General features: G+C 41.1%; 1 protein-coding gene across 4 annotated transcripts in view; it reads left to right on the top strand.

Annotated features, from left to right (window-relative positions):
• Nucleotides 1–24,606, top strand: part of ccdc66 (coiled-coil domain containing 66) — a 59,450-nt gene that overhangs the window by 4,159 nt on the left and 30,685 nt on the right. For 2 of the 4 annotated variants that reach the window (XM_051694438.1, XM_051694436.1), the window contains exons 2-5: nt 9,487–9,545; nt 10,446–10,486; nt 15,897–16,230; nt 16,315–16,429. In XM_051694438.1, coding sequence (XP_051550398.1) covers nt 9,487–9,545; nt 10,446–10,486; nt 15,897–16,230; nt 16,315–16,429 — 549 coding nt within the window. The remainder of the gene's footprint in view (nt 1–9,486; nt 9,546–10,445; nt 10,487–15,896; nt 16,231–16,314; nt 16,430–24,606) is intronic. The other 2 variants (XM_051694437.1, XM_051694439.1) reach the window with 2 other exon arrangements.

The following is a 24,606-nucleotide window of genomic DNA, read 5'->3' as shown; positions in this document are numbered from 1 at the left end:
GTGCTCAGACTGGTGTGTAAAACGCGGCTGTATGAGAAGTGAGTCCAGTCTGGCCTGTAGGTGTTGAATGTACCTGTACATGGCGTGTGCAATAATTGCGATGATGATCCAACCACTAAGGAGGAGCCAGAGGGCAACCAAACTGATAGGGTGTTCTCGGTAGGATGACGATCTGCTTATGTGACTATGAAATATAGTGGTCAAGCCAGTCGGTTTGAGACTGAACTTCACTAATTCCATCCCTTCAGCCTGAAACTGCTGTTGAAGGGTGTCATCAGCGGTGAGGCTGTGACCTCTAAATGCATCCATGATCTCAATTTCTGCGTCATTTTTGTCGACGTTGAGATAATGGAGGACAATATCATCAATGTGCACGGTGGATCTTTGTGGAACCGTTAAGAACACTGTTTGGTTTGGTAGCCTTAGTTTAGTGGCCTTAGCTTAGTGGCTGTATCATGGCAGTCGTATGACTTCGGTGGCTGTTGTATTAACGAGCCAGCGACTGCCTGCTCGATCTACCTTTGTCTCTATTCCTTCATCTTTGATGGACATGCCACCATGACACTTGTTCAGGGAGGTAGTTAGTCACCTCTCTAACAAAGGGGTTGCGTTTTGACAAACCCAATGAATGTACTTTGTCTTGGTACACCTGTTTAGGTTAGGGATAAGGTAGAGCAAGGGGTCCTCATCATGGTAGGCGAGTGTTGTTGGTGTTTTGAGGTGTGTGCATTACCTCTCTGAAAACCAACAATAAATATGGACTTTAGTCTGTATATATTCTGCCTATGATGGTAGATTGAGGATAAATCCTATTTTGAGGTTCTGAGGATTTACATGGATTGGAATTTCAATGCCAAAACTATATGCCAAGTGTATCTGTGAAGGTTGCCCAACGGAGATAGTAGCAGATCTAAGGATTTGTTTGACAAGGTCTAGGGAGACCAGGTAAGCTGACTGTTGACTGAGGAGCTAATTTCCCTGAGGTTCTGCATTAGATCTCTAAAGATACACGCATAAGTTGTTTTCTCTGACAAAGTCCCTAAAGCGTGCAAAGTGTTATTGATAAGAACGGATTGCAAATTTACAGTGACTATAGTACCCTGAAGGGTTTTATTCAGGCCCTGTAATTGTTCTTATTGGAGTCGTCATCTATGCTGGATTTTTGGACGATGGCGACATGTGCATGTGAAGCTGGCGAACTGTTTTCTGGACCAAGTGGTCTCGGTATGTCAACCTGAGCCCACATGTGTCCACAACGGCAGTCAATGAGTGGAGCCAATCGGTTCAGTAGGTCCTGGCCAACTAACAGTGGTTCCGTATTAATGGGACATATGTAAACAGGGTGTACTAGCGTCATCCCTTGAAAGGTGTCAATCCAGGCCCGTTTTGTGATAGACGACCTATCTTGCGTGTAGCTTGTGATGCATACGTTGCAGGTCTCTGTCTGTAACGGTTTGCCAAGGGAGAGCTTTGCTCTAGCCACCTCTGCGAAGGTGTTGGAACCCATTAGACTATTTCGTAACCGGTGTTGAGTAGTGTGTGGGAGTTGAATGACCCATGTGTCAGGCGTTGCCCTTACGGTACAGATCGCCCAAGAAGGTCAGAAAAGGAGGGTGTGGCATGTTAGGAGTGACTGTTTTGGGAAGCAACTTGAACACTGTTCCCCTTTTCCCGACCTACAAAGTAAACTTTGGCGTTAACGGGAGGGGGTACATCGTCTAGTCATACTGATGGGGTTTCAGTGCCGTGTTGCTTTGAGGAGGTCGACGGACCTGGTGAACGACGGAGCACGTCAAGCTTAGTTACCAACTCAGTCAAGCGTCTCCTAATATCCTCCATTTCCTCTCTCAAATCTTGTTCTCTGAGGGGATTTGAAACCTTTTCTACCCACTCACCTTCTTGTTTGGGTTTTCGTTCGAACCGCGCATTTCCTTTCGGCCGGTGAACGTTTTGTTGTTTAGGCCTGCCGTGACCCTGGGGGTGTATCTGGTCACCACCCCCCTGGTTCTGTTGCCTACCCTGCTGGCGGGGTGATCAGCGCCTCTTGGGTCCGGTTCAAGCATTCACCTTAACGCGAGGCATTTTGTTGCCTTCAAGCGCTAGGTCTGCATATTCTGAGGCTTGGATCCCCAGGACTCTGGCGTCGCCTTCGTGCCCTCGGGCAGGGCGCACGCGTGTCTCCCATGCCAGTTGCGCGTACTTTCTGATTTCCTGCATGGTGGGGTTGCCCATTCTGCAGTGCATCGTGACGTCATATCGCACGCACTCTTGGAGGTTGTGAAGGAAAAGAGACTTGAAAGCTCGTTCCTCCTCCAGGCCTGGTTCGTTACTTCCTTGGAAGTACGTGGTTCTCAGGCATCTATAATATTCACGCGGAGGCTCGTGCCTCTTCTGGGTGATGGCGAAAGCAGCTATGGTAGCGGAGGCTTCGTCGATATACAGCGAATACTCCTCGCGTAGGGCTTTACACAGAGCTGAGTAGCGGTTTCGTGTACCAGTCGGTAGCGTTTCCATGAACGCATGGACACTCCTTACCGTGGTCTTCCATATAAGCTTGAGTTTTTCACGCAACGAAGCATAAGGCAAATCAATCAGGCAGTGCTCAATTTCCCTAAGATAATTGTCGATGTTTGAATCTCAATTACTTGGGTCAAAGCATTCTATGTCCCCTGCGAGGGACTCGAGTTGTCGGATGCACAAGCGTTGGTGTCGGTAGGACCACGGGTCATCCGAGTCATCCGAAACATCATAGTCGCTCGGATCGCTATAGCGATGAGGACGACTTCCTCCCCTTCGTGGTGGGGAAGGAGTCCAGTCGACGCGTGGGGGTGGACCCTGGGTTGCGTACAGCTCCCTGGCTAATGGGATATTCGAGTCTCTTACACCACTCTGGGCTTGAAAATAATTGTCCCCCCTACGTGGTGTGGAATCAGTCGGTTTGAAATGCATGGTGGCGTGACTGAAAACTGACTTAGGAGGGCAACTATAAGGAGGGGCACCTGCATCCAACCAGCGGGCCGCTGGAGGATTTTGAAAGGTGTCTTGGAGGACGATGTCAGAGACTGTAACACTAGGGGCAGCTCGGCTCCTAGCGTGTGTTCCTGGGTTTCTCAGGGGCACATTTCTATGCATAGCGCTAAAAAGGCGGCCCTCTTCTATGTCAGATGTTTTGCTGTGCGTTTCAGCTGCTCTTACCTGATCTGACTCTACTTTTAGCTGGGCAGCTTGAAGCTGCCTGCGCAGGGCTTCGTTTTCCTCCTGCATCCGGGCATTATCTTCCTATGCCTGGACTTTCTCAGCTTGGGTGCACCTAATTTCTTGGTGCAGGCTGAGATTTTCCCTCTGCACCGCATTGTAGCTGCTCTGCAGCTGGGCGAGCTGGGCCTGGTGCTCGGCGGTTTGCAGTTGGGTTTTGCGGTGATGAAGAAGGAACATTTGGCCCACAAGGTCCAGGATTGTGCGCATTGGCTTCCCGACCGGGTTGTTGACAATCAACTAGTTCCTGCAATGCTTCATCACAACAACTAATATTGTAGCCGTTAAGGTTATCTCTCTCCTCTATGGAGAGACGAAGGACAGCAGCAACTACATCTTGCAGTGCTGGGTCGACTAACCTCTGTGGAGCTTCAGCTCCAGTCACGCAGGGCGATTGGTGACTCATTTTACTGGGGCCGTAAAAATTCTTGTGATAGTGGCTCTGACAGCTTGTTGTTTTACAGTTGATATAATGCTAGCACAAAAGCACAGTTGAGAGGCTTCGACCTGTGGCTTACGGGCTACTGTTATGATGTGCAAATTTCACTGCGTTCTCTCTTTGGTGGACGTCAATGTAGTGACTTGGCACCTCTCTGTAACATTTAGATGAAAGCGTTAGGAGTTAAATAACAACAACAGCAGGTTTTAAGCAGACTATAGTAAATTTACCAACCCCTAATTCACTCTTAAGAGCACTTTCACACCACACTGGTTTATGTTTGGCAAGTTTTGAGAAGTAAATTGTCAAACAGAACCAAACTTTGAAGTAAGGATTCAAGTTATTACTTTGGATTCTTATGCATACACACTGTGACAGAACTGGCACGTAGGATCCCTCACACGGGGCACCAATTATTATGTTGGGCTTTACTGGTTGTTTAGATCAGTGTTACTATCAGAAATAATTAATAATTATTTCTGTAGTTATTAATTAATATAAATTAATTAATTGGATCTAACTCATTAAAACCTCATATGGGGCTCCAGTAAATGTAGTGTGCTACGTTTAGGAGCAAGTTTGGTTATTAGCAATAATTAATAATTATCAAAGATAATTATTAATTATTAAAATCAATAGAATGATGAGAATCAGTGTTAGCTTTTTTAAAATCCTTTAAATCAACAATTATCAAAGATAATCCTTAATTGTTAACATCGATGAAACATTAATTAAAATTAATACTAGCTTATTGATCATTCAAATTCAATCATCAAAGATAATTATCAATTATCAAAAATCAATAGAATATTAATAAGGATTAACATTGACGGGGCACCACCCTGAAATCAGGGACTAATAACCGAATAGTAAAACAGTCTCAGTATTAGATTGTTTTCTTAGGAAAATTGACATCTGAAGAATATCGATTTTCGGGAAAAAAAAAACAATGAAGGTTTGAATCCGAGCACTGACATCCCGTCAGCATGACACAGGCGTATGCAAAACAAACTAGAACACTTCTCTTTGTAATATAATAGCTTAAAGTTTATTTATGCCGTAATATCAATTAATAATTAATACAATGCAGTCAATAAGCTTCCGACTTACAACTACAAACTATACAGTGATATGATTAGATATGGAAATCAAAATAATCCTATTACACATAAGGTGTGTGTGTGACAGTGTGTGTGTGTGTGTGTGATTAGTAAGAGAGAGAGAGAGAGAGAAGTGACAGCCCTAAAGCTGATTTCGTGATAGTGGGAGAGAAAGCAGCTGTGTTCATCACTCAGAGACGCGGTTTTACGAGCGGGGCTTGTAAAAGTCCTGCGTTATTTGACTCTAATGGATGAACTCAGTTTCTGTCTCACCCGTGATGGCGAAATTGCACAATCCAATTTGGTTGGACCACAATACAGCAAAACAAAATCGTGATAATTAATACCCTGAGTTTTAAAAATGAGCGGACATGGCGGTCCGTAAACTGTACAAGCAAAAACCTTGAAACACAAGAATAACACGCTATAATATTCTATCTCTGCCCAGACGTAAACCTCTTACTTGTATCGCATGAGGACACAGGTGGAATGTGTTTTCCTCAGTCCTTTAACTTTGACCTGGTTCCTTGAGGCTCGGGTGATGACGGGAGGTCGTTTCCTCACTCTGTCTGCGGGCGGTACGGCTGTTGATTCTCGGCGGGCTGGCGGAAAACTCAGAAATGTCGACTTGATTGAAGATGGAAGAGAAATCTTTAATCTCTTCACTTCTGTAGGCAAACAGATGAAGATGCAGATTGCTCAGCGGTCTCCTTCGGATCCGTTTGAGTGTTTGGTTGAACACAGAGTAATCTCAACTCGTCCAGCGAGATGGAGATTGTATGGCTACAGTTTCAAGTCGGACATTACTTCCTTGTGCCACGAGGTTGCACCGGAGAGCAGCAAAAAAAAGCTACGTCTGTATTCGGTGAACAAAGTCGCTGGAAGCAACTCACGAAACATTTCAGAGGTATTTCAACTCCTGATGATGTCATGTTTGAGGGACGTTCTGTTGTGTGCCTCATTCAATAGGAGCTGAGAGTTCGATCCTTTAGTGAGCAAGGCTTCATGGATTTGTAGTCTGTTTTAGACTCCCTTTGTTTGATTTTGGCGCGATTTTTATCAGTAAAATTTACGACATGGGATGTGTGGGGGCTGAGTTAGGTTTTACGACTTGTGTTAGGCCTACCTTTGTCTTCTATCTGAATACATGAGGCCCAACAGGACCCTTAGCATTATTATACATTATATTCAGCATTACATACAGTTTAATATAGTACAATCATCTGTAAACCCTGTGCAAATTCACTCTCATCCAGGTGCTCACTGTATTACATGCGTTTGCATGAGCAGGAGAAAACACTTTAAAAACAGGCACACCTTGACTGCTGAGACTTCAGTTTGATATCCATGAAAGCTGCACAAACGATTACATTAAAACTGAAATCGTGGTATGATGTTGGACAGTTTAATCAAAATGATGCTCCCTTTCTCCATTGCGATCGGTTTGATTGATGTGGATGTGCACACTCGGTTGCTCATTAGAGTTTAACTGAGACTCACTTGTGGTAATTACAAACAGTTTTGTGAAATACGCAGCTAATTTTGAATTCATAACATGTTTACATTATAAATGTAAGTAATGCGCTGGAGAGAAACAACTCTCACGCATCAAACAGCACAAGCACTCTGTCAACGCACCTGATGCAGCTACCGCTCCACATTAAACTTAAACTGCTTATTATGATCTTTGAAGTGTTTACAAAGTGCTCTCGTGCGCTGGACATCTTGGATCATGTTTTTTCTGCTTCAATTTGTCTCCTTTGTTTTTCAAATGAGTTTCATAATGCAACACATTATTCACTTGGTTGTGAAGTGACGTCACTGATGGGGCTTTTCCGTGCTTACCACAAATATCCAACTAATCGATAATAATTATCGATTTTATCGATTAGTTGTTTCAGCCCTAATTTTGAGGAATGAAGGCTATACAATGCTTGAAATTGCCAAAAAAACTGAAGATTTCATACAAAGGTGTACAGTACAGTCTTCAAAGACAAAGGACAACTGGCTCTAACAAGGACAGAAAGTGATGTAGAAGGCCAGATGTACAACTAAACAAGAGGATAAGTACATCAGAGACTATATGAGAAATAGACACCTCACATGTCCTCAGCCATCAGCTTCATTGAATTCTACCTGCTCAACACCAGTTTCATGTACAACAGTAAAGAGAAGACTCAGGAGTGCAGGCCTTATGGGAAGAATTGCAAAGAAAAAGCCACTTTTGAAACAGAAAAACAAAAAGAGAAGGTTAGAGTGGGCAAAGAAACACAGACATTAGACAGATAATTGGAAAAGAGTGTTATGGATCTTAACCCCTTTGAGCTTTTGTGGGATCAGCTAGACTGTAAGGTGCGTGAGAAGTGCCCAACAAGACAGTCACATCTATGGCAAGTGCTACAGGAAGTGTGGAGTGAAATGTCACCTGAGTATCTGGACAAACTGACAGCTAGAATGTCAAGGATCTGTAAAGCTGTCATTGCTGCACGTGGAGGATTTTTTGAAGAGAACTCTTTGAAGTAGTTTAAGAAGTTCAGAATTTTTTTTTTCAAATTGTAATAGCAATTTTTCACGTTATTAATGTCCTGACTATACCTTGTGATCAGTTGAATGCCACTTTGGTGAATAAAAGTACCAAATTCTTTCCATAAGAGCAAAATCTGTATATTATTCCAAACTTTTGGCCGCCAGTGTATATATTTCAAATCAGATGATTGCAACACGCTCTAAAACAAGTTGGGACAGTCGAGTGTTAACCACTCTGAAACAAATAACACTTATTAAGCATTTTTGCAACTAAAGACACAAGTTTGTTGAGTTTATCAAGTGGAATTTTCTCCCATTCATCCATTTAGCAGGTCTTCAGCTTTTGTACAGGGCTTCATAATGTGCCACACATTCTCAGCTGGAGACAGGTCAGGACTGTAGGCAGGCAAATCTAGCACCTACTCTCTCTGCATACGCAGATATGCACTTATAATCTGGGCAGTATGTGATTTGGCTTTATCCTGCTGGAAAATGCAGGGACGTCCCTGGAAAATGCGTCTGGATGGCGGTATACTGTGTGTTGCTCCATAATTTGTACAGATTGTTTCTGCATTAATGGTTTCCACACAGATGTGCAAGTTACCCATGTACAATTGCACAGCTGAAGACCTGCATAATGGATGAATGGGGGAAAATTCTGCATGCCAAATTTCACAAACTTGAGTCTTCCGTGCCTGAACGTTTAATAAGTGTTATTAGAAAAAATGGTGATATTGCACAGTGGTAAACACTCGACTGTCTCAACTGGTTCTTCTGTTACAATAATCTGGTTTTAAATGAGTGTATATTTAAAACAACAACAACAACAATTAAATTCACAAGGTAAAACATCAAATAATGTGTTGTAGTAAATCACAGGGTGAATAGAATTTACAAATCACTGCTTTTTTAATTGTTTTTATTAGCATTTTCCATACTGTCCCAACTTTTTCAGAAATGAGGTTGTACATGCACCTCCAATGTACTTCAAAAATACCATGGTATTTACATCCTACTCTAATATTGGTTGAAAAACACCATGGTATTTTGTAGTAGAGTACTCTAACCCACAAAAAACGAGTAGGCTACTTTTCTTGTAAATTAAAATGCACATGCAAAATAACACATATGTGAATCTTACATTTAATTTTATTCACAAATTTTACCAAGAACTGTTTCAAAATAAGATAACTTAAACTATGCTTTTCTTTTGGGGGAAAAAAGAGAACAATATGCAAAATAAATAAATAAATAACAGTAAAAAAACATTTGCACTCACCGGAGCTTACAACACAAACGAATACTGACAGCATGAGGGTAATGCCACATATATAAACTCTGAGTCTACATAAAGGATATCACATGTTATTATTCAGAAAATGGTGAAAGTTGCTTTTTATTAAATGCGCTGTGCCGAGTTGTCTGCCAGCCCTTAACCCTAAAGCCCACCCCTACACCTAACCCTAACCTTATTGGTCCCTACCCCTAAAGCCCATCCCTCCACCTACTGCTAAACATACAAGGATATTAGGGAGTCAAAATTCAGCAGTACTGAATACAGTGTTCAGACTCGGAGATTTAACACACATACATGCATACTGGTCTTATCAGCTCCCGAGTTCGCTTTCGCATTTTCTTTCCACCAATAAAACAGATCTTCATCTGAAGGTTTGCATGATTCCCAAGAAGAACCAAATACAAATAGAGTTGAATAAGAATCAAAATATAACAGGTATTGCCACACTTTGCTTTCAAAAGCACAGATTCCATGATATCTTCTCTCATCCAACACCTCAAAGACACATATCCACAGCGCCCCGGTGGACTCAATTGTTACTGCGAGATTTGGTGAAAAATTAAGTAGGAAATTCAGCGCTCCACTCACAGCAGGCAAATGCATAAAGGAAAATGAATTAGTGATATTTGAGTAATGTTTTTAATACTCGAGTAAATGGTGCAGAACAAGTACTCAATTACTCGTGCACATCCCTACTATTTACATACTACTCTAATTCAAATAAACGCCATGGTATTTACAGCACGTGCTACTTCAGCATACTTCATAAAATACTTTTGAATTTACATGCTACTTTAATGTCCTTCAAAGGTATTACCAAGGTACTTGTTGTTAGTGTGTTCACTGAGGAATACTGGTTTGTTTTTCAGTGATGGTCTACTGTTTGAGCTGGAGAATGGGAAGCCCAGGCTTGTGTTGGCTAAATACAGTAAGAACACAATTGTTAATGTATTACATCAAGATGCAATTTTATGATATAATAGTATGTCTCAATACTAACGTACTCTCTTACTACATACTCAAAAGTATGTACTTCCCCAACACGACTAAACTACTATAGTATGTAGGATGTATAATGAGCACAGTATGGACTACCTGGATGATCTCCTTCTTGATCCTTTATTTGATCAAACAAGACATTTTTTCACAAAACTGGATGCCACTCACTGACTAAAAAATTGCAATATAATTATTGTCAGGTGACAACAATGCAGAATACTATGATTTGACATGTTTATTGTGGCATTGCACACTGTTTTGCTTTATAGATTTAAAAAACAAAAATGTAATACCCTTTTTCTCCCAATTTGGAATGCCCAATTCCCACTACTTAGTAGGTCCTTGTGGTGGCGCGGTTACTCACCTCAATTTGGGTGGTGGAGGACAAGTCTCAGTTGCCTCCGCTTCTGAGACCGTCAGTCTACGCATCTTATCACGTGGCTCGTTGTGCATGACACCGCGGAGACTCCCAGCATGTGGAGTCTCATGCTACTCTCTGCGATACACGCACAACTTACCACGCGCCCCATTGAGAGTGAGAACCCCTAATCGCATCCACAAGGAGGTTACCCCATGTGACTCTACTCTCCCTAGCAACCGGGCCAATTTTGTTGCTTAGGAGACCTGGCTGGAGTCACTCAGCACACCCTGGATTCGAACTCGCGACTCCATGGGTTGTAGTCATAATAGATTTGTTTTAATGAAAAAGTGGGCAGCACAGTATACACTGTGGGCAGTAAGCAGTACGCTGGTACCCGATTCTAAACATAAAGTTCTTAGAGTGTCTATAATTTGGCTGAATGATCTCAAATGATTTCATCTGATACAGGTGCTGAATCAAAGTCCTCTAATAAAAAGGTTTCTTGTCAGGTAAGTGAACATTTGTGCAAAAGGATTTCATCAGCTGTATTGAACAAAAAGATTGTATTAACATGTTTAAATCTGCCATTCAGATTCTAGGGCAGTGGTTGGTTCTCAATTGGTTGGTTGTGACCGAAAAATGGGTGGCAGGCATAGGTGCGTCCTGCACCTATTTTTTTTTTTTGAGTGGGCACCAAGGTCAGCCACCACAACCCTGGTATAAATCACGGGACACAGTATCACCTTTTTAATATAACAATTAAATTTACAACTGTTTGTCAATAAATGTGTATCAGTAATGGTTGCAGTCACCTTTTTGTGCAGGCATTTTGCATACACGACATGACAGGTGGCGCAAAAGGCACCACAAATGCAACGATGCCCACAACTGCTTCAGCTCAACAAAGTGGAAACATGTAGTCTATTTCTGAATGAGGCATTTACTGTTAATATTGTATTCCGTGTTTAGTGGAAGTGATAGCAAAAAAAACCTAAGAAATTTAAATAAAATGGTTTGCATTTATCCAAGAGTGAGTTATTTCTCCATAAGATAGTTTAACCACGAATAGAACTCAAAATGTGTAGAACTCAAAATAAAACTCAAAATGTGAAGTTGCTCACTTTTTCCACTATTCTCTATATTGATTGCCACACAATACACTATAAAGGAGAGAACAGATTTTTACAGAACTAGCTTTGTCCGTAATTCACAAAGGTCCAGGCTTTAATGCCTTTGATTCTATTTTGCATTTACCCTGATGAAAATTTGCCATTGTTTTAATATTTTAAACAGTGGTATTTGTATGAAGAACACTGTAGCCTCAGGATCTGTACTACCATGGTTAGATGTAACTTGATTTCGGTAAAACAAACTATGGAATTTTTGTTATAAAAAACAGTACTCTAAACACTTTTAAAAACTATAAATACAAAAAATTTAACCATTTATAAACTGCTATAGTTGTAACAAAAGTGAGTGAAATTTCCCTAATTCCCCTATGTTGCATATTATACATTTAATAGAGCTATAGTAGTAATATAATGTTTATTATGAATATATTTCTTCCTCAAATAATACAGTTAGTGTTTCTGTCGTAAATTCACCTGCTCTGCCCTTGCGCTGCTCTGTCTATTGACCCGCGTAGCGGATAGTGCTGTTTCCTTCCGCTTTTGACGTGTTTGACATTTGATATTGCTAAACAGGAAACGCCAGCCCATAAATGAACTGAAAAAATGATGTGTTGGATTTACTTATATGTACGTAGAATTTTTGCATCACGCTTTTAAGTAAATTCAATTTATCGTCATTTTATGTCAGCACAACTAGAAAACCTTTGTTAGATATTCACAAATGTACCAGTTCATTAAACTTGGATTGATCAGGATCCAAGATGACCACTAATGAAACACTGATCACCCTAATGGTGACTTAACACGAAACAGCTATGTACAATAAAGCAAGTTCCTTTTGACCAAACAAACATGCTTAAAGTGTTAGTTCACACGACGCTGACTACCACCCCTGGAGTCGCGAGTTCGAATCCAGGGTGTGCTGAGTGAATCCAGCCAGGTCTCCTAAGCAACCAAATTGGCCCGGTTGCTAGGGAGGGTAGAGTCACATGGGGTAACCTCCTCATGGTCGCGATTAAGTGGTTCTCGCTCTCAATGGGGTGCGTGGTAAGTTGTGCGTGGATCGCGGAGTTTAGCATGAGCCTCCACATGTTGTGAGACTCCGCGGTGTCATGCACAGCGAGCCACGTGATAAGATGCACGGATTGATGGTCTCAGAAGCGGAGGCAACTGAGACTTGTCCTCTGCCACCCGGATTGAGGTGAGTAACCGCGCCACCATGAGGACCTACTAAAGTAGTGGGAATTGGGCATTTCAACATTGGGAGTAAAGGGAATAAAAAAAATAAAACAAAGTGTTAGTTCACCCATTAGTGAAAATTCTCTCATCATTTACTCACCCTCATGCCATCCCAGATGTGTATGACTTTCTTTCTTCTGTAGAACGCAAATGAAGATTGTTAGAAGAATATTTTAGCTCTTTTGGTACATACAATGCAAGTGAATGGGTGCCAAGATTTTGAAACTCCAAAATCCACATAAGAGCATCATAAAACTACTCCAGCTCAGCAAGTAAAGACGCTGACTACCACACCTGGAGTCGCAAGTTCGAATCCAGGGCATGCTGAGTGACTCCAGTCAGACTTCCTAAGCAACCAATTGGCCCAGTTGCTAGGGTGGGTAGAGTCACGTTGGGTTAACCTCCTCGTAGTCACTATAATGTGGTTCTCACTCTCAGTGGGGTGCGTGGTGACTTGTGGGCAAGACTAAGGAAGTCAAATTTATACATAAAAGGCAATTAAAAAGTACCAAAAATAAATGATGAAGGCATACAAAAAAAATTTCAATTTAGTTTTAATGTGACATACAGTTGTGCTCAAAAGTTTGCATACCCTGGCAGAAATTGTGAAATTTTGGCATTGATTTTGAAAATATGACTGATCATGCAAAAAAAGTATTTTATTTAAGGATAGTGATCACATGAAGCCATTTATTATCACATAGTTGTTTGGCTCCTTTTTAAATCATGCAGGCTGCACTGAGGCTGAAACAACCACACACCGTCTTTTTCCAGAGCAGCCTGTATTTCTCCTGAGGATACCTGTGTCTTTTTCTTTGTATCCCGAACAATTCTTCTGGCAGTTGTGGCTGAAATCTTTCTTGGTCTACCTGACCTTGGCTTGGTATCAAGAGATCCCTGAATTTTCCACTTCTTAATAAGTGATTGAACAGTACTGACTGGCATTTTCAAGGCTTTGGAAATCTTTTTATATCCTTTTCCATCTTTATAATGTTCCATTACCTTGTTACACAGGTCTTTTGACAGTTCTTTCTGCTCCCCATGGCTCAGTATCTAGCCTGCTCAGTGCATCCACGTGAGAGTTAACAAACTCATTGACTATTTATACACTGACACTAATTGCAATTTAAAAAGCCACAGGTGTGGGAAATTAACCTTTAATTGCCATTTAAACCTATGTTTGTCACCTTGTGTGTCTGTAACAAGGCCAAACATTCAAGGGTATGTCAACTTTTGATCAGGGCCATTTGGGTGATTTCTGTTATCATTATGATTTAAAAAGGAGCCAAACAACTATGTGATAATAAATGGCTTCATGTGATCACTATCCTTAAAAAAAAGACATTTTTTTTTTGCATGATCAGACATATTTTCAAAATCAATGCCAAAATTTCACATTTTCTGCCAGGGTATGCAAACTTTTGAGCACAACTATATATATATATATATATAGATAGATAGATAGATAGATAGATAGATATATACAGTGGTGTGAAAAAGTGTTTGCCCCCTTCCTGATTTCTTATTTTTTTGCATGTTTGTCACACTTAAATGTTTCAGATCATCAAACAAGTTTAAATATTAGTCAAAGATAACACAAGTAAACACAAAATGCAGTTTTTAAATGAAGGTTGTTATTATTAAGGGAAAACAAAATCCAAACCTACATGGCCCTGTGTGAAAAAGTGTTTGCCCTACCTGTTAAAACATAACTTAACTGTGGTTTATCACACCTGAGTTCAGTTTCTCTAGCCACACCCAGGCCTGATTACTGCCACACCTGTTCTCAATCAAGAAATCACTTAAATAGGACCTGCCTGACAAAGTGAAGTAGACCAAAAGATCTTCAAACGCTAGACATAATGCTGAGATCCAAAGAAATTCAGGAACAAATGAGAAAGAAAGTAATTGAGATCTATCAGTCTGGAAAAGGTTATAAAGCCATTTCTAAAGCTTTGGGACTCCAGAGAACCACAGTGAGAGCCATTATCCACAAAAGGCGAAAACATGGAACAGTGGTGAACCTTCCCAGGAGTGGCCGGCTGACCAAAATTACCCCAAGAGCGCAGTGACGACTCATCCAAGAGGTCACAAAAGACCCCACAACAACATCCAAAGAACTGCAGGCCTCACTTGCCTCAGTTAAGGTCAGTGTTCATGACTCCACCATAAGTAAGAGACTGGGCAAAATGGCCTGCATGGCAGAGTTCCAAGACGAAAACCACTGCTGAGCAAAAAGAACATTAAGGCTCGTCTCATTTTTGCCAGAAAACATCTTGATGATCCCCAAGACTTTTGGGAAAATACTCTGTGGGCTGACGAGACAAAAGTTTAACTTTTTGGAAGGTGTGTGTCCCATTACATCTGGCGTAAAAGTAACACCGCATTTCAGAAAAAGAACATCATACCAACAGTAAAATATGGTGGTGGTAGTGTGATGGTCTGGGGCTGTTTTGCTGCTTCAGGACCTGGAAGACTTGCTGTGATAAATGGAACCATGAATTCTGCTGTCTACCAAAAAATCCTGAAGGAGAATGTCCAGCCATCTGTTCGTGACCTCAAGCTGAAGCGAACTTGGGTTCTGCAGCAGGACAATGATCCAAAACACACCAGCAAGTCCACCTCTGAATGGCTGAAGAAAAACAAAATGAAGACTTTGGAGTGGCCTAGTCAAAGTCCTGACCTGAATCTTATTGAGATGCTGTGGCATGACCTTATAAAGGCAGTTCATGCTCGAAACCCCTCCAATGTGGCTGAATTACAACAATTCTGCAAAGATGAGTGGGCCAAAATTCCTCCACAGCGCTGTAAAAGACTCACTGCAAGTTATCACAAACGCTTGATTGCAGTTGTTGCTGCTAAGGGTGGCCCAACCAGTTATTAGGTTTAGGGGGCAATCACTTTTTCACACAGGGCCATGTAGGTTTGGATTTTGTTTTCCCTTAATAATAACAACCTTCATTTAAAAACTGCATTTTGTGTTTACTTGTGTTATCTTTGACTAATATTTAAACTTGTTTAATGATCTGAAACATTTGAAGTGTGACAAACATGAAGTGTGACAAACATGCAAAAAAAATAAGAAATCAGGAAGGGGGCAAACACTTTTTCACACCACTGTATGTGTGTGTGTGTGTGTATATATATATATATATATATATATATATATATATATATATATATATATATATATATATATATATATATATATATTATATAAAATAATTCTAGTTTTAATAAAAATCAACCCATGGGAAATAAAATAAAAGACATGACACGAACAGAGCATAATACAATACTTGCCCCAGTGTGTATGCATTTACTTTAATAAATTTAATAAATGTTATGTTTGATTTTTTTTAAGGACATTTTTGTTACTTTTTGTTACAATAAACAGTTTGGGTATTTTGTTGGGTTGCCTTATCACATGATGTCCAATGTGAAATCTGGGTCCCAAAGCAAAACCAGTTGAGAACCACTGATTTAAACATTAAACACATTTGTTATTCTTGCATGTGTAGTTAACTAATGTCCTTGTCATTTATAACAGGTCCCTTCAAGGAAAAGAACACAAAAAATCATCAGCTCTAAACTTGGTCCTTCTCAACAAGATAAACCTGAACAGGACAAAAAGTGCAAAGACACAGCAGCTATCGGTTCTGTAGGGCAGAACATTAAACATGAACCCAGAAAGAGCAAAGCCAAGGGCCGGTCAGACAGCATATCCATAGCCTTGAGAGTCCCATCAGAGATAAACAGGAACCATTCCAGCACAAAAGAGAGTTTAGTGTGTTTAACACAAGAGCAGTTTCAACAGATACTGAACAGCATTAACACATCCACTGCACATGCACAGCATGAGCCAAACACACAAACACACACAGGTGAGCTAATTCAATACAAGATTTCATGAGCTACATATATAAACAACAAACACTTAATAACATCTTTTTTTTTTACTTGTTTAGCAGAGGCTGCAGTCAACTCAGAGGAAAACTGTCCTGCAATCACAGCAGCTGAAGAGTTACTATTCGATGACAATAATCACGCACACAGAGTGTCACAAGTCAAGAGAGAGATTCAGTAAAATAATGATGCTTTTTAAATGTATTTCTGTATGAAGATTTGCTACAGTGAGTCCAACAAGTCTTTGGGCACTGAAGTCAAATTAAAATGTTATTGCATTAGACACAAAATATCAAAGCAAGTGTCATTTATGTTAAAGCATTATAGTGTAATCACACTTTTCAAGCAAAACATGTGAATGTTAAAAATGAAGACACAAACAGGGTCCCGTAGTCATGGTAAACCATGGTTTGACTACCGTAACCATACTTTAACTATGATATTCATAGTAAACGTACTTATAAACCAGCACCATATCATCAGAATTTTTTCTTAAAGGAAGAGTTCACCCAAAAATAAAAATGATCTCATAATTTACTCATGTCATTCCAGATGTGTATGACTTTCTTTCATCTGCTGAACTCAAATGAAGATTTTTAGAAGAATATTTCAGCTCTGTAGGTCCATGCAAAGCAAGCGAATGGGTGCCAACTTTTTGAAGCAGAGAAAAACACATTGCCATCATAAAAGTAATCAATACGACTTTAATGTCTTCTGAAGTGAAACACTAGATGTGTGTAAGAAATATATATTTTTTTTTACTAAAAATGTTCTCTCCAGCCAGCTTGAGGTTTATTTGTTGACAAGGCGTAAGCACGTAAGCCTCCTCTGCATAGATATTCATGCGTAGATCCCTTATTAGCAGCTGTTTCTGTGGAACATAGTACTGTTTCCACACAAAAGGAGTTTATGCAGTGGCCTAAGCAAGGAGCTCGGTCTGAGGCATCTCCACTCACTCACTTGCATCCGATTCAAACAGCTCTCCTTGTTGACCATTCAAAGATGGCGCCTCAGTTAACTATCCAAACCAGCCGTATGATTCTCTATGCTCCTCTGTTGTAAACAACACTGCGCTTCTGTTTAAAAATCTTCATTTGTGTTCTGAAGAAGAAAGAAAGTCATACACATCTGGCATAGCATGAGGATGAGTAAATGATGAGAGAATTTTCAGTTTTGGGTGAATTTAAGGGTCGCAATTACATGTTTTGTATTCTGCAAGCCCAATTAATGGCTTCGTCATCTTGAACGGCACACCTGAACAACTAGTGGATTATTTTCTTCTCCCTGTTGTGCTTCCGATGATCACTGTATACTTAATATTTCCATGTATTGCATTTGTGTATCTATTATGTGTGTCTTCTAGAAAAGAAACCTAACAGAGCTGTTTGCCTTACGTCTTTTTCAAGATGACGTTTTGAAAATGTTTTCCTCTGTGTGAGCCATATATCCCTCTTTATGATGGGCACAAGCGCTGTTTTATCTGCCTAGGTCAGGCCCAAGTGGAAGTGGCGCTTGTTGAGACCGATTGTGATCACTGTGAGCCGACGCCGGTCCCCTCTGCTCCCAATATCTGACTTCTGCAGCTCCAGAGGGACCACATGAGGAATGTAAGCGAGGACGGGATGTAGAGAGTGGAGAGTTTGAGGATGATTTGTCACCGGCTTAGGCATCGTGGCTCTCCCTTCCCACATTTCAAGCGGCTTTTCCTGTTCAGTTCTCCCATAACAATCTGCGGCCCATTATTTGCATGCATGGTGTGATTATGTTCAGCAGCGATGGTAAAGAGATGATAAATTTAAGCTTGAATGGCCCATGCCTGATATGCCAGAACATTCTCAACTTGATAAATGTTTTTTACCGACTGAGTCCTGTCTCCCTGGTGCCATTCTTTCCCGAGCTGCATGAACAGCTGGTTAAGATATGGTGCTCTCCCTACTCAGCGAGAGTGCATGTCTCCAATGCAGCAGCCTTTTCGTCAATTGGTCACGCCACACAGAGGGGCTATTCAGAGTTTCCCCCAGTCGAAGAGGCTATCATGTTCCATTTGTGCCCCTCCTCTTTCAAACTGGTACAGAAATCAAAGCCGTTGCTTTTGTCCAAGCTGTGTAGGTTCACGTCATCATTGGTAGATAAGGCTTACGCTGTGGAGGGCCAGGCTGGTTTGGCCGTGTACACCATGGCGTCTTGCAGGCCTACCAGGGAGACCTGTTAAAGGACATGGACGAAAGCAGCCCGGACCAAGGGTCCTTCAAAGCGCTGCACTGCCCTATGGATCTATGCTCAAGATTACTACCCAGGCTGTTGGCAGGTCTATGGGGATCTGGTGTCCATTGAGCTTGACAGAGATACATGACAAGGACAAGGCCTTTTTACTCCAAAGCCTTGCAGTCACAAAAGAGTCCCTGTGCCTACTAGCCTGTTACGCGTATGTGTGCCATGGCCTTTTGGGTACTGATGAGCGCAGTCGAGCACGGCTATGTGGTTCAGTTTACTAGGCAGCTGCCTAACCTCAATGGCATTCTGGCCTCCACAGTGACAATGCGGAACGTGCCTATTTTTCATTCAGAGGTACAATGTCTCCTCAGCAAAGATGCAGTAGAGAGAGCGTACCTGCATAGAGCGCACAGAAAGGCTTCTACAGACATTATTTTGTGGTCACCACAGTCCTTCTTGGTGACCTTGGTGCTGCGGTCCATACAGGACTTAAGGCGCTTGTCACAGACACTTAGTAAGTCTCCGTTCAAGATGGTTACTTCAAACAGATTTTGTCTCATGTCTGTCCATTCGACTGGTTTGTGTCAATAGGACTGAATGACGCATACTTTCATGTACAGATAGTCCTTCGCCACAGGCCATTCTTGAGATTAACTTTAGAGGAGACAGAATACCAGTTCAAAGTCCTGCCCTTCTGCCTATCCCTGGCTCCTCGCAATCTTACCAAATGTGTCGATATGGTTCTAGCTCTGCTTTGGTTGAGTGGCGTCCGTGTGTTGAACTACTTTGTTTGGCTGCTGTTGCTCATGCATTTGGGCCTTAAAGTCAATAGGGTGAAGAGATTGCTGGTGCCCAGTTGGCAGTTTTCCTTCTTAGTAATGAAACTAGACTCAGTAACCATGTCTGTGACCATTCTGTCTATTCTCCAATGCTTTATGAGGGTTAAGCCAGGGGTAGCCTAACCGCTGCAACAGTTCCAGCGAATTTTGGGGTTAAAGGGAATGCCCCTCTGGAGTTTTTAGAGGGGAGGCTTCTCCAGTGGGTCAATTTGAGAGTGCCTCGTCACATGTGGTGACATAATCACTAACGTCTCTTTTTGTGATTACATTTTTTTATTGATTCTTGTATTTAAAAAAAGCAGAATAAGCTAAATATATATATATATATATATATACAGAATCGACTTTAACCCCCATTATTTCCCCCTCCCCAACCCCACTCAGTCCCTCAACAAACATCGCTGTGGTCAAAGCCTAAATTATACAATGCACACTTATCCACAATTACTACCAGAATTTTGTCTCTCGCTACATGACCCCACTGAGAGCCTTCCAGAAAGGACAAATACCTGTCCCATTTCTTACCATATGCGTCAATCTGCCAAGCTGCTTATATGACATATTCTCAAATGCCACAACCCTGCCCAATTTTGTGAACCATTCTTGAAATGAGGAGCACCAGTTGACTTCCATCCTCTAAGAATTATCTGTCTGCCAATCATTATACTAGTTTGGACCCAGCTTTTTTTTATTTTTTATTTTTATATTTGTCACCTACTTTAATAACCGCCCCATCACCCAATATACATAGTCTGGGGCAGAATGAAATTTGAGTTTCTAAAACCTCACAGATAAAATTGTGGACTCTTACCAAGAATTCTTGAATCTTAGCGCAAAACCACAGAGCATGGGCTATGTCTCTTTCCTCCAGCTGAAATCGCCAATAGGTAGGTGTGTCTTTAAACCAAGCCTAAACAATCTAGAGGGAGTCCAATAGAAATGATGCAAAATCTTAAACTGAATAAGGCGTACCCTTGCATACCTAGACATAGTTTTAATTTTTTTTAAATTCTTTCCTACTCCCCATCCTTCAATAACAAGTTCAGATCTCTTTCCCATAACCTCTTAAGAGCTGTTAAGGCTCCATCACCCAGACTCTGAATCAACGAAGAATAATACACTGATGCTTCATGCCCCTTTCCAAAGGCCGTGAGCACTCTACAGAGGGTGTCTGCAGCTTTAGGGTGCTGTGTTCTTCCCCCAAAAATAGTACAAAGTAGATGGTGCAACTGTAAATACCTGAAAAATTGAGACCTAGAAATCCCAAATTGCTGTGTTATATTTATATATACATGGGGCAAGGACCGCTTGTTCAATGTAGTACCAGAGAGGGGCTCTCTCAGGTGGAAGAGACCAATGGGCCAGGTGTCTGAGACTGAAAGCATAGTAATAAAACTAAATTTTGGAGAGGCCTAAACCTCCTTTGTCAGTTGGTCTATGTAACTTACTGAAATGCAACCAAGGCCGTTTACCATTCCAAATGAAAGACTTAGATATTCTATCAAATTGTTTAAACTAAAAAGAGAAAGATGAACTTATAGAGGGAGAGTCTGTAGTAGATAATTGTATTTGGGGATACAATTCATTTTATAACATTGACCTTCCCTGCCATAGACATACAGTTGTAGACAGAAGTTTACATAAACCTTAGCCAAATACATTTAAACTCAGTTTTCATTCATCTGTCACTCATCAGTTAAATTCACAATTCCTGACATTTAATTGTAGAAAACATTCCCTGTCTTAGGTCAGTTAGGATCACTATTTTAAGAATGTGAAATGTCAGAATAATAGTAGAGAGAATTATTTATTTCAGCTTTTATTGCTTTCATCACATTCCCAGTGGGTCAGAAGTTTACATACACTTTGTTAGTATTTGGTAGCATTGCTTTTAAATTGTTGAACTTGGGTCAGATGTTTTGGGTAGCCTTCCACAAGCTTCTCACAGTAAGTTGCTGGAATTTTGGTGCATTCTTTGAGTCAGGTTTGTAGGCTTCCTACAAGTTTCATTGAGGTCAGGGCTTTGTGATGGCCACTCCAATACCTTGACTTTGTTGTCCTTAAGCCATTTTGCCACAACTTTGGAGGTATGCTTGGGTCATTGTCCATTTGGAAGACCCGTTTGCGACTGAGCTTTAACTTCCTGGCTGATGTCTTGAGATGTTGCTTCAATATATCCACATAATTTTCCTTACTCATGATGCAATCTATTTTGTGAAGTGCACCAGTCCCTCCTGCAGCAAAGCACCCCCACAACATGACGCTGCCACCCCCATGCTTCACGGTTGGGATGGTGATCTTCAGCTTGCAAGCCTCATCCTTTTTCCTCCAAACATAATGATGGTCATTATGGCCAAACAGTTACATTTTTGTTTCATTAGACCAGAGGACATTTCTCCAAAAAGTAAGGTCTTTGTTCCCATGTGCACTTGCAAACTGTAGTCTGGCTTTTTTTATGGCAGTTTTGGAGCAGTGGCTTCTTCCTTGCTGAGCAGCCTTTCAGGTTATGTCAATATAGGACTTGTTTTACTGTGGATATAGATACTTGTCTACCTGTTTCCTCCAGCATCTTCACAAGGTCCTTTGCTGTTGTTCTGGGATTTATTTGCACTTTTCACACCAAGTTATGTTCATCTCTAGGAGACAGAATGCGTCTCATTCCTGAGCGGTATGATGGCTGCGTGGTCCCATGGTGTTTATACTGCGTAATATTGTTAGTACAGATGAACGTGGTACCTTCATCCATTTGGAAATTGCTCCCAAGGATGAACCAGACTTGTGAAGGTCCACAGTTTTATTTTTCTGAGGTCTTGGCTGATTTCTTGTGATTTTCCCATGATGTCAAGCAAGAGGCACTGAGTTTGAAGGTAGGCCTTAAAATACATCCACAGGTACACCTCCAATTCAGTACACCTCCTATCAGAAGCTAATTGTCTGACATAATTTTCTGGAATTTTCCAAGCTGCTTAAAGGCACAGTTAACTTAGTGTATGTAAACTTCTTACCCACTGGAATTGTGATATAGTCAATTAAAAGTGAAACAATATGTCTGTAAACAATTGTTGGAAAAATTACTTCTGTCATGCACAAAGTAGATGTCCTAAACGACTTGCCAAAACTATAGTTTGCTAATATTAAATCTATGGAGTGGTTAAAAAATGAATTTTAATGACTTCAACCTAAGTCTATGTAAATATCTGAGTTTAACTGTACACAGTATATATATATATATATATATATATACACACACACACACACACCGATCAGCCACAACATTAAAATCACCTGCCTAATATTGTGTAGGTCCCCGTCATGCCGCCATAACTGCGACAACCCGCATCTCAGAATAACATTCTGAGATGATATTCTTCTCACCACAGTTGTTCAGAGCAGTTATCTGAGTTACTGTAGACTTTGTCAGTTCGAACTAGTCTGGCCATTCTCTGTTGACCTCTCTCATCAAAAAGGTATTTCCATCCGCAGAACTGCCCCTCACTGGATGTTTTTTGTTTTTGGCACCATTCGGAGTAAATTATAGAGACTGTTGTGCTTGAAAATCCCAGGAGATAAGCAGTTACAGAAATACTCAAACCAGCCCATCTGGCACCAACAATCATGCCACAGTCGAAATCACTGAGATCACTTTTTTGCCCCATTCTGATGGTTGATATGAACATGAACTGAAGCTCCTGACCCGTATCTGCGTGATTTTATGCACTGCACTGCTGCCACACAATTGGCTGATTAGATAATCACATGGATGATTGTTGGTGCCAGACGGGATTTTTGAATATTTCTGTAACTGCTGATCTCCTGGGATTTTCACACACAACAGTCTCTAAAATTTACTCCAAATGGTGCCAAAAACAAAAAACATCCAGTGAGCGGCAGTTCTGCGGATGGAAATGCCTTGTTGATGAGAGAGGTCAACAGAGAATGGCCAGACTGGTTCAAACTGACAAAGTCTACTCAGATAACCACTCTGTACAATTGTGGTGAGAAGAATATCATCTCAGAATGCTATTCTGTGATGTGGGTTGGGTTGGCATTGTTTTGCGGCTCGAGGGGGACCTACACAATATTAGGCAGTTGGTTTTAATGTTGTGGCTGATCTGTGTATATCCCCTTAACATAAACTATGCCATTAAACTGTACATAAATGTGTTCAATAATTAAAAAAAAAAATAATAATAAAACAGGCACCAGTATACAATAACATCGAACCCACAAAGTGAATGAATGAGCTCAGCAGCAAGTCAACAAAGGAAGAGAAAAAAGAGAGATTCAGCCAGGAGCCTGTGGGCAGACAACAGAACAACAAACCCTCTCAGGCTGCATCTGTAAAATACACGATGTGTAGACTGTAATGCTGATCGATTGCAGGCAAAATGACCCACACACACCATTGATTTAATGAAGGCCATAGCTTGTCATGGGCATGTAAAATCTTGCATCCATCCTTAGCATCAATTCTCAGCTTAGCAGGATAAAGCAGGGCGAAGCTTACCTTCTGTTGGTGCAGTCATTTTTTACACTCTTTGAAACCATCCCGTTTCGCTTGTGTCGCTCTTGCAAAGTCCGGAAAAACCAAGATGTTGTGGTCCTCCCAGCAAAACTTGCCTTTATTCCTCGCCACCTGTAGTTCAAAGTCTCTGTCAGAGGACTGCAAGAATCTTGCCAGGATAGATCGGGGTCTGTCACCTGCCCCGGAAAGCTGACCGAGAGCTCTGTGCGCATGCTCTATCTTGAGCCGGCGGCCCGCTGTGTTGATCAAATTTGGAATAATCCCCTCCAAAAACTGCATCATATCTTGACCTTCCTTTCCCTCTGGGATTCCAACTAAACCAACATTATTACATCTGCTCCAATTTTCCATATCCTCTAGTTTTTCCACACTCGTTCCACATCAGCCTTGGAAGCTGTTGGGTTAACTTGTAGCTCTCTTTCTGCCGACTCCAGAAACTCGACCCATTTTTCAACATCATCCATTCTTGCGATCAGGGTGGAAAGTTTTGCCTCCATAGATGTGATTGCTTTACGTATTTCTGCGAGGCCCTCCATATCGGTTGAGATTTTGTTAATGCTGCAAAAATGTTCAAGATATCCTGACCTACGTCACAAAGCTCGCTGTCACTATCAACGGGACCTCTGCCATCTTGATCCTGCGAGGCGTTCGACATGAGAACATAAGTGCTTTTTAATGTCCCCACATACCAACAATTTCAAATTGTTCGACATCCTGCCCTCCCAGCACAGTTTAACAAACAAAAGTTGTACAGTTCTCACCGGTTAATATTGCTT

Source organism: Myxocyprinus asiaticus, chromosome 50 (genome assembly GCF_019703515.2).
Source record: "Myxocyprinus asiaticus isolate MX2 ecotype Aquarium Trade chromosome 50, UBuf_Myxa_2, whole genome shotgun sequence".
In the NCBI taxonomy this organism is placed as follows: domain Eukaryota; kingdom Metazoa; phylum Chordata; class Actinopteri; order Cypriniformes; family Catostomidae; genus Myxocyprinus; species Myxocyprinus asiaticus.
This window is presented reverse-complemented; position numbering and strand designations above follow the sequence as displayed.